This window comes from Dryas octopetala, chromosome 7 (assembly GCF_963921425.1).
Source record: "Dryas octopetala chromosome 7, drDryOcto1.1, whole genome shotgun sequence".
Classification (NCBI taxonomy): Eukaryota; Viridiplantae; Streptophyta; class Magnoliopsida; order Rosales; family Rosaceae; genus Dryas; species Dryas octopetala.
The window spans coordinates 12,539,857-12,550,529 of record NC_141372.1 but is presented as its reverse complement, the minus strand read 5'-3'; the positions used below and the strand labels follow the sequence as shown (position 1 = coordinate 12,550,529).

The 10,673-nt window shown below is 36.1% G+C and overlaps 1 protein-coding gene across 6 annotated transcripts; it reads left to right on the top strand.

Annotated features, from left to right (window-relative positions):
* Positions 1 to 332: 332 nt before the first annotated feature.
* Positions 333 to 9,974, top strand: LOC147279798 (RNA-binding KH domain-containing protein). 6 transcript variants are annotated; one of them, XM_086250392.1, is made up of 9 exons: positions 333 to 480; positions 712 to 822; positions 3,903 to 3,988; positions 4,760 to 4,899; positions 5,526 to 5,660; positions 5,743 to 5,859; positions 6,140 to 6,178; positions 9,153 to 9,296; positions 9,375 to 9,974. In XM_086250392.1, the coding sequence occupies exons 2-9, from the start codon at positions 725 to 727 to the stop codon at positions 9,531 to 9,533; spliced, it is 918 nt and encodes a 305-aa protein (XP_086106518.1). In that variant the 5' UTR covers positions 333 to 480; positions 712 to 724; the 3' UTR covers positions 9,534 to 9,974. The 6 variants fall into 6 exon arrangements, with proteins under 6 accessions (XP_086106518.1, XP_086106521.1, XP_086106517.1 ...); XM_086250391.1 differs by having other exon boundaries at positions 361 to 596; XM_086250395.1 differs by lacking the exon at positions 3,903 to 3,988.
* Positions 9,975 to 10,673: the final 699 nt, after the last annotated feature.

Below are 10,673 nucleotides of genomic sequence, written 5' to 3'. Positions count from 1 at the left end.
TGGAGCATGCATGAAGGAGTCAAATGCTTCTTCTATTCTTTTTCTAGACGTAGCAGTACCATCTAGAACTTGAACCTAACTCGTGCCGAAAAGTTAATATGGTACCAAAAAAAGTAATAAATAACGGTTTCGTGACATATTGATCAACTTATTACTATAAATATAAAATGCAAAAACAATGTCTAGTCCAACAAAAAAGAAAAAAAAAAGAAAAAGATAATGATCCAGAAAAAAAGAAAAGAATGAGAAAAAAGAAAGAAGGTTCAATACTCAATAGAGTGAGTGGTAGTTACCCTCTCTAGAAAAATGAGTGATTTGATTGAATATAAATACAGCGAAGGGATCCATAAGGCTCGTATTGTAGTAGGGCTTTTGTCTCTCTGTTCACTTCTCTCGCATAGACTTCCCACTTCCAATAAGGGGCAGAATAGATTTGAATCTCTCTGCCCCCACCTCCCTCCTCTCTCTCCTCCCCATCCGGTAGGCCTCTCTAGACTGACTTTATATATTGGTTGCCTTCTGTTGCTGGGTTCTGTTTTTTTGTGTGTTTTCTTCAAAGTGGGTTCTGTTTGCTTGTGATCATATTGCATTTATCGGTATTTTTCTCAACTGGGGTTTGTTCATTTCACCTACATAATGTTACGGTATTTTGTGTGTTTTTTTTTCTGAAGTGGTTTGGTCATTTTGTTGTTTGGTTTATTTATCATACAGTAGTGCTTGTGTGATGGGAGAGAGAATCCCCCCTGGGAGTTACTTCCAGTACCCACCTCCTGGAGTCCCTGCTTCTCCACACAGGTCTTCTCTCCATGTGGATCGAGAAAGGTCAGTCCAGCGCTTAATTTTGACGTTTCTATCTCCTTTTGGTTCCTTTTTAATGGGTTTTCAATGATATGTGTATTTGGTGCTTCCATACTTGATGTTTGCTGTCAGTGGGTCAGGGCGCTTTTGCATTAATTTTCAGGAATACTTCTGTTTTTTTTTTTTTTTCAATTTGATATTCTTCTGAGAATTGATGTTTATTTTTCAATTTGATATACTTCCCGCTTGTGCATTTTATTTTTCAAGAATTGATGTGTTTGTCACATATATGCGTCTGTTCTATGCTTTTCTGATGTATTTGGGTTTCATTTTGCTAATCTTTCATTTGTTACCTTTGGAGATTGTTTCGCAGGCATTTCAGACTTTCTTTGAAATTAGACAATGTTTCTAAAATTCGACCAAAAAAAAAACTGTTTCTGAAATGCCATAAATAAGATCCATAAAGTCAATTTCTTTTACTGTTCAAGAAAAAAAAAAAAGGAAATGGAACAAAGTAATTCCTCAGGCACTTGTTAACATAGGTAAGCTTTAAAGGGCGAATAAATCCTGGTCTAATTTGAGTGCTTGCATATTGGGATGAAACCACAGAAGTTTGTATTTCACTTTATATGAACTGCTTTGAAATCGTGTTATGGTGCTACTATTTCCAAATATTGAATGGAAGCTTATATTAAAGAAGCTCTCTTTCTTCAGCGGGAATATGCTACTTAGTGGCAAACTCTTTTTGGCATAGCAGGTGAGGCCGATTTTGCAGCATACTGTCATGCTCACCTGCTTTGTTTCTGATCTTTTAAGTAGGAAAGAGAAGATAGAAAAAAGAGGTAAAAATTCAAAGAAGAGGCATCCAAGAGAGTTCGTATTTGCCTAGTTGGAACTCAAACTGCTCTTGTATTTGAACATCACTGCTGTTGATTGTTGTGCATTTTGCTGTTATTGTGTCAGATATTCATTCCCCTACGCCCCAGTGTCCATATTTTGTTGTGGAAAAAATGATAATTGAAGACATGAAGAAAATTTATGTCCTTCAGTAATTTTGTTTTTTGAACCAAAACTTGTTTTAACCTGATTTCAAATTGTTTGGCCTTAAAGTCTTTATTTACTTTTGCGTATCAACATTTTTTTATTTGTGCCCTTTTAAGTTTTCATACTTTGAAGGATATGTCAAACTGATTGGCTTCCTATGTTATGATTTCAATTTTGTAGTAAAATTGCTACACGTGGGATGTGGGGTAGAGAATTGACCATTGAAATATATGGGACTAATCTTTGGAGGGAATCCACGAGTAGTTTTTTTTTTTTGGGGATCTACCGGTGGAGAAGACATGGGAGGTTGGAAGAAAGCTTTGGTATCAAGGGACGATAGGTTTACTCTAATTCAATCAGCTTTGAGTAGTGTTATGATTTATTATTTGTCAGTCTGTAGAATTTTAAAAAAAGTGGCAACAAGGTAAAAAGGAATTGATGAAGAATTTTTCTTGGGATGTGTGGACAAAGGGATGAAGGAGCATTTATTTAGTTGGGACATAGTGTCTAGGATGAAAGAAAAAGGTGGTTTAGGGGTTGGGAAGTTGGTAAAAGGAATGAGACTTCGGAAATGGTTATGGAGATTTTTTTTGTAGAGGGATTCATGGCATGATCTCATTAGAAACAAATGCAATGGACAGGATTCGAAGGTAGTGGGTAGGTGTTCAAGTCGTTGCCCATGGAAAGATATTTCTCAAGGCATTAATTCCTTTGTGTCTTGTTGTTTCGAGGTGGGAAATATAGAAAGGTTGTTTATATTGTGAAGAAAATTGGTTTTTTTTTTTAAATTTTTTTTGGGGGGGGGGGGGGGAAGTTCTTTATTCATTTATTTTCTTGTTATTTAGACATTTCATAATGTTCATTGGTCAAAAAAAAAAAAGAAAAAAAAAATTCATAATGTTCCTATTGGTAGTATGTGTGTAAATCCTCATTTTCCAGCTAGTTGGGAGTTTGGTTTTCACAAAATTTAAATGACTGAAGTTGGGTAACTTTCTTCTTTGGTCTCCTTAGAAAATATCACTTGATTCCTTCTAGACCTGATATGAGGATTTGAAAGTTGGAGTTTTTACAAGTCCCTTGCAGGGAAATTGTATGACAACCCATCTCTTTCGCATTTCTACCTGTTTTCTATGATTTGGAAGGCTAGGGTATGAGTTCTTGCTTGGAGCATTGCTCGTGGTAAGGTTAAAACTTGTGACATGGTCCAAAGGAAAATACCTAATGCTAATCTTTCTCCCCACTGGTGTTTAATGTGCAAGGGAGGCAGAAAATACTGATCATTTGTTTCTTCATTGCCCAATTGTGTTAGATTTGTGGTGTTCATTGTTCAAGGAAGCTAATTTGAGTTGGGTTTTTGCCAGCAACTTCTGCTTTTGGAAAAGCTTAAGGTTTTTGGGAAGGCAAGAAGGGAGATGGAGTGATGGTGGTGTTTTTGTGATAAAAAGAAATAGAAGGATTTTTTAATAGTTATTTAGGGGAGGGAGAGAGTGCAGGTCTTTTGGGACAAAAGTTCAATTTTGGTCTTCTTTATGGACTTCAGTCTCTTCAGAGTTTAGGGAAATTTTTTTTTTGTTGCTACATTTTACTGATTGGAGGGCTGCTGTTATGTAGAAGGCAGTTTTAGTCATGCTAGTGCTCTTCTCTATTTTGTTAGCTTTTAGATTTGGCTTCCAGTGGACGTGCTGTCCTCTGTAAGCATGTTTGTTCTTTTACTCACTCAATAACCATAAAAAAAAAATGATAAAATGAAAAATTGCCTCATTAGACCTGCTTGCATGCACATATCACTTTGTGCATACAAGTGAAGATGTTTGAGCATGTTGCTCATGCCCTTGGAAATCATGGGCAGTTTCCAACAAAACTTCAATTTGAATTTGTAAAAACAGGAATTCAAAGCATAACAAGGTCAGGATGTCTGCATATAACTGTGAATATTCTGGTCTAAAATCATTAATTTAATTTGTACTTTTTGAACGCTAATCTAGTAGGAAACACTTTCATGCTACTGCTTTTTGGAGCATGCTAGGAATTGACACATGATTTGACTGGTATAATGGCAGATATTTGGCTGAACTGCTGGCAGAGAAGCAAAAGTTGGGACCATTCATGCAAGTTTTGCCCCTATGTAGCAGACTTCTAAATCACGGTTAATAAAATCTTTTGCCCCTATGTAGCAGACTTCTAAATTTTATTTCTCATTAAATCTTGTCCTCTCTTGTGAAATAAAAACATTCTTTTTTAGCTGGAAAAGTTTTGGCTGACCTTTTTCTAATGAAATAAAATAACTTCTACTTATTAAAAAAAAGGATTGGCTAACATATGATCAAGTTATTGTCCAGAACAGGTTTTTCATGTTTGCACAGTCAGTCATGTACTAACAAATCAGTTTGGAATTGAGTTCCTGACATATGTGCGAAGTTGGCTATATGTTGTTGCATTGGTTGTTCCATACTATTCAATAAAGAAAAAATGTTTCTTCTAATTATGGTGCCCCATGCATGTGCGACAACTACTGATACCAAATGTCTGACCAAAAGAAAAAAGTACTGATACCAAATGGTGTATTCACAAAAATTTAGAAAGAACACTAGAGTAAAGATGTCTTGTTCCTGGATGATCAAGCTGTAAATTATCTTATACCTATGCCAATGATTATAGTGTCTGTTTAGAACCATAGATGAACTACTTAGATGTCCTTGAAAAGGGTTTTTGGGTGCTGGTAACTGTAATTTATTTGCAATACGAACATCTATTGGAAAAAATTAGTGTCTGTGCGCTCTTATACTCAATGTTAAGTGTGTTGGTTGGGAACTGCATTTTCATGTAAAATTCTTAGCTATGTGTAGGCTACACTGTAAACCTTCTGATGTTTTGTGTTATGTGCTCAAGCATAATTTGTTCTTTAATGCCACTGCAGAGATCAGACGGGTATCAGTCTTCAATCAAACTCTTGCAGATCATGAAAGACATGAGCATGAGAGTCCATTTAGGTCATTAAGTCAACCTGCAAATGGCAGACCAATGGATTTGGAGGGATGGCCAGGAATGCAAATGGAGGTAATACTATTTGTAGTCGATGCTTATTTTGTATTTTGACTTTCTTTTTTCCATTGTTGTTGTTGCTTGAGTTTATTTATCACCGCTTATTTGTTTTCAAGAGTTCTAAAAGCTTATAAGGGGTATTCTTTACCTATTCATATTTGCCTACATTCATGACAGTATTACTTTATCATTTGGCAGGATGTAATGTAATATCAGGATGACATGTGTGTAATCTAATATGAGAGTTTTTATCTATTTATTTATCTTTTTATCTGTGTTTAACAAGCCTGTAGGACTGTATGCCACAGCCATAGTCCAGTTTGTAATGTTTTGGTGGCCCCATCCAAACCAAATTCTCATATGATACTGTTGATACCGCCCCACCATTTTTAGTTCAAGCACTGCTGCATATAGTGCCATTCGTTTGACCATGTAGGGGAGAATAATGGGGCAAGTACTTACCCCCTTATGCAAACACATGTACATCCATGCACACATGCTCATAACTGAATAAAACACTCTTGCATGGAGTATGACCTAAGCTTTTCAGAAGCTTGGTGGGAAGACATGGTCTGGGTATTGCTTCTGTCGTGTGTGGTTGTATGTGTGAACCTTCATTAATGAAAAATTTCATCCTGTAGGAAAATGGACATATCCCGAGAATGGCCCCAGTTCAAGCTCCCTCAATGGGTTGGCCTGGGGTGCAAGGAATTCCAACCACTCCTATTGTAAAGAGAGTTATTAGGCTTGACGTTCCCGCGGACAAATATCCACATGTAAGCAAGGGATTTTTGATTTATGTATAATAGATTTTGACCCTTTCCTTTAGTTAGCAATTTTTGACTCCAAGCTTGGCAGTACAATTTTGTTGGCCGAATTTTGGGGCCACGTGGGAACTCCCTAAAAAGAGTTGAAGCCATGACAGACTGTAGGGTGTACATCCGAGGCCGGGGCTCTGTGAAGGATTCTGTAAAGGTATCATTAATCTTTTTCTTTGTTCTTTACAACAAATTACTTGGTAGGACAATGTAATTAGGTTGAAGCATATTAGTTGGCATGGTTTAATGAAAATTTAAGTCAAAATTTTCTCAGCTACAATCTTTTTTAGAGGCACCAATACACTTATGCTACAAAATATATTGTTGTTTTCTGATTGTATGTTCGGGATTGGTCATAATTATTTCATAGGTATCCTATGTTTTTGTCCCATTTACCTCTTTATGTAATCTTCTAATAAGGAATTGTTAAATTGTAGGTGATGCCACAAATAGCTCTTGTACACGTTCATCTAGTGGTGATGTGCGCTTCCTTTTACATATTTATGTGAACTATGCTCTCAAATTTTCAAACATTAGAGTCCTAATTAATCAATTAGCTTTGACAAAAAAAAGTCAATTAGCAATTTAGAACCAATTTCTTATTTTAATCAAAGTTCTGTAGTATTACATATATTGGATTTGTTGTCTTAGTAGGTTAACAATAATCCTGCATGTTGCATTACCCAATGTTATTATGTTCTGGACTAGAAGAGGGGGGGAGAGGTTCAAGGCTTAGTTGAATTGTGATGGCGTAATAAATATAATTATTGTATTAATATAAAATATAATTGTTAAAATATTCACTTTGGTGAGCACTCCACTTTTTAATGCATAGTTTTATTATGTGATTTTTATCTTACAAAAGGACAACCATATTTAAATTAGATCTTCTTTCTAAATATTAGCAGGTTTGATTATTTTTTAATAACATAATTTTATCTTTTTCTTCTGAACCCTAGATAGCAGATAGTTTCGCTTTTTGGAATCTTTGGATCCTCAATTTTCACTGCCTTCCTACTTGTATATCTTTTGTTACTGTACTTACCTTCTACATATTTAGTCCTAGATCACTTATCGTACAGCCTTTTTTGTTTTTCTCTATATCTTTAATTTGGCATTTACCCTTGTTGGTGTTTCATCATTCAAACCAATAAATTTGGAAAAGACATACTTTTATTGTTGTCTTGTCTGTTCATTTATAATCAAGGCAAAAACACGACTTAGTGTTTATTTCTGATGTAAGTCTACTCTAATTGGATATTTGCTTGTCTATAGTCACAGCTCTATCATACATGTAATTTATCAACTTAGTATATCTATTCGTTTTCTCTCTCCTTTTCCAAGGTCCACCGTATTATATCCCTAGGTACCTTGTCATAAGCTTTCTCCAAAGATCATGTGAAGATCTTTCTTCTTCTCTCTATTTCTCCATTAGTTTCTCACTAAATAAATAGGTTACATTGTTGATCTCTGTGGCCTGAATCCAAATTGATTTTCAATATGATTGCTTCAGGTCCTGGTCGAAATTGACTTGTAAAAAAAAGAGTTGATGTTCATAGTGTGATTCATCAATCTAATTCTGGGGTTGTTTGTACAACTTTGGATATTCCCTTTAGTCTAAGGCTGGTATGGAACTTCCCAGAAGAATCAACCGAAAGGCTCCATGGGAACCAAAAAGACTCTGCAAGCCAAAATTCTTAAGGATCCCAAATGGGACTTCCACATTCTCAAAACATCTATTGTTTCTTTCCCTCCATATGCACGACTATATACACAAAGGTGGTCGTTCACTTAGTCATCATAGTCTTATTCAATAATTTGTTAGCTAAGAAATGCCCTCGCCTAAACACTTCCACCCCCCAATGGGAATACATCCTAATCCTACGAAAAAAGTTGCTTTTCTCTAATCTCACTAGGATTACTAGGTTCTTCTTACATACAATTCTCATTCAATAACTTCTCAAATAAACTTTTTTATCGTTCTCTTACTTCATCATCCTCTACTAAGACTCTTAGGTCATCACTGATCAAGCACTTAGCATGATTAAACTCTTTAGTTTTCTTCTCCCTTAACTTAAGCAAGTTTGTATATATTCCTCGCCCAACCTTCCATGCCCAATTTAGAGTAAAAATCATATATGTACTACACTTAGCGTCCCGTACTATTTTTCGTTCTTTGCATGTTTGTATTTTTCCATGCTTTCATCTTTTCTCCTTTAATTTTTGTGGAATTTTACATAACATACTTTTTGTTTTTACTACAGTTTGGACGTCTTCATCCCACTACCAAGCTTCCTTAGATAAAGGTCTGCTTCCTTTCAACTCTCCAAGAACCTCTTTTGATATTCTTCAGACCCATCCAGCCGACCTATTCCACATTACATTCGTTTCATCCACAAATGCCATGGTGCTTCTTGTAACATTTTATTCTGGAATAGTTCTAACTTCTCTCCTTTTAAATTCCATTGTCTAGTTCGTGGACTTCAAATATCCTTTCTCTTCCTCACAGAACCTTTAATACACATATCTAAAATCATCAATCTATGTTGTGATGCCTCCTGGTGTAACCTTACGATCTTTGTAGCTTAGTCAATGTGCTTTCTTGTTCTTAAAAAAAAAAAAAAAAAAAAACCATTTTGATTCCTATGTAGTCAACTTTTGAAGTAGTCATAGTTCATCTCCCTTTTCAATTAGGTATTCCCAGTGATAAGATCATACACCACTGTTAAGTCTAGGGTAGCCTCCTTAGCATGATTCCTAACTCCAAATTCTTGTTCTCATGCGCCGTGTCCTAACCTCCCCAGTCCTATGAATACTTCCTCTCTTTCATGTGTTCCTTGAATTACACCCTCCATCTGTTCCCATAATTGTAGCTTATCAGTATCATCTAGTCCTGTTTGGCGGTGCAGACACTGTCCAGGACAATTGTGATTAATATTATGTATGGTTAGAAAATGACCCAGAATGACATGTAGAGGTGATTAGGAGATAACTATGGTATATAATTTAGCTCTTAGGAGAAACCAATTCTTTTATCGACAGCTAGGAGATTTATAGTGTTTCCCCTTTCATATGACTATAGTAATCATATGACTTGGGCTTTACCTGATTATTCCTAAAGAACTTGTGTTGAATTCAACAGCTTGGCTAAGCTTTATGGTCAAATGCCTAACACATAAACTAGTATCTTTATTATTTTTGGTTCCAACATTTGAATGACAATGAAGTGGGCCTTTTCTGAATGGCACTGCGTGCTACAAATGGAAGGTTGAGTATTGATTTGCAAATGCTGTTTATTTTGGTTATAGTTTTGCAAACTTTGTTAGAGTTATTTTGTTTGAAAATAGTCATGGTTCCTAATCGTGTTCTCATTTTCTTTTATTTCATTTGGCTGCTTGCATATTTTACCTTTTTCCGATTCTCATGATGAGCCACTTATTTTACCTCTAGGAAGAGAAATTAAAAGAAAAGCCTGGATATGAACATCTTAATGAGCCGTTGCATGTGTTAGTGGAGGCTGAATTTCCAGAAGATATAATCAATGCGCGCTTGGATCATGCAGTGGCAATACTAGAGAACCTTCTGAAGCCTGTGGTATGAATAGGATTAATCATCATGGAGTTTTGACTCTTGTTCATTTTCTTTGGACAACTTGTAACCTATCTCTTGCAGGATGAGTCCTTTGATCACTATAAGAAGCAACAACTAAGGGAATTGGCTATGCTCAATGGTACATTGAGGGAAGAGAGCCCAAGTATGAGCCCGAGTATAAGCCCAAGCATGTCGCCCTTTAACAGTACAGGAATGAAACGAGCCAAGACTGGAAGATAACTCCTATAAGTATGCTGATGATTAATAACTGTTTAATCAAACAGTAGGCTCTGACTTGCTGAAGACGCTATTGAATGAATCTTGATAATGTTGACTGCCAGAACCTTGGGAGACATATGTTAACAAGCCGACGGTTGAATTAAGTTTGGATTCTTTGTTTGACGTCTCAGATGGATCAACTGCTCCTTTTCTCTGCAAAATGCTTCTACATCCAGTATGATATTCTTTCATGTGTTATCCCTTAGAACATCAAACACATTATTCTTTAGTTACTGTAACTTATAGCCTCTAGCTTATAGGCTCTCGTTTGATTAGTCTGATCTGCCAGATGCTTGTACTAGCAGAATCCTTGCATTGACGATTTAAGTGTTATGTTACATAACTTATATGCATATATGGTTACATGCTCATCATAAAATAAATAAATTAGTTTCAAACCAATTCTTGCTTTTGCCATTTTTTGGCTTGTATGTGGCAGTTTCACTGTTAGCTTCTTTTTATGACAGCCTAGTTAACCTGTTGTGAGGGATAGCGGCGGTGGTTGTGTTTTCACAGGTAAATCTCATGGATGGGGTGACTCATCTCTGAAACTTGAAGGGTCTTCAATTTACTCACCATCGCAATTTTCTCATGCACATAGGAGTGCATGAGGTATACACTGTTGGAATGCTAACGGCACATGCAAATTGTATACTGTTGGAAACTGAAGGCGTGTATTGTCATGCGTACTCCTATGTGCATAGGAGAACTACCCATACTAACCATCTTGATAATGTAAATCTTTGATGCTCCAGCTGCTAAGACTTAAGAATGGTTCATGCTTTTTGGTTGTGCACCTGTGTTTAGTTTAATACTTTCTCGGACCGAGTGGCCTGAGTTTCACAATGTTATGGGGCTCATTTTATAAGAGAATTGGTATGAATAGCATATCGATTGTCGCAGAAACATCCCAACAAGCCACTAGGCTAATTGCGAAACGCAGAAATTCTGCGCAGTTTCAATAGAAATTTAATTTTGAGAGCATGCATCACCTGTCTTGTGATGCAATGCTGTGATGGTCAATGCATCTCATGGCCCACATTCCTTTTTTGAGGTGCACAATAAGCATCATTTCAAAATACTTTTAACAAAAGAAGCATG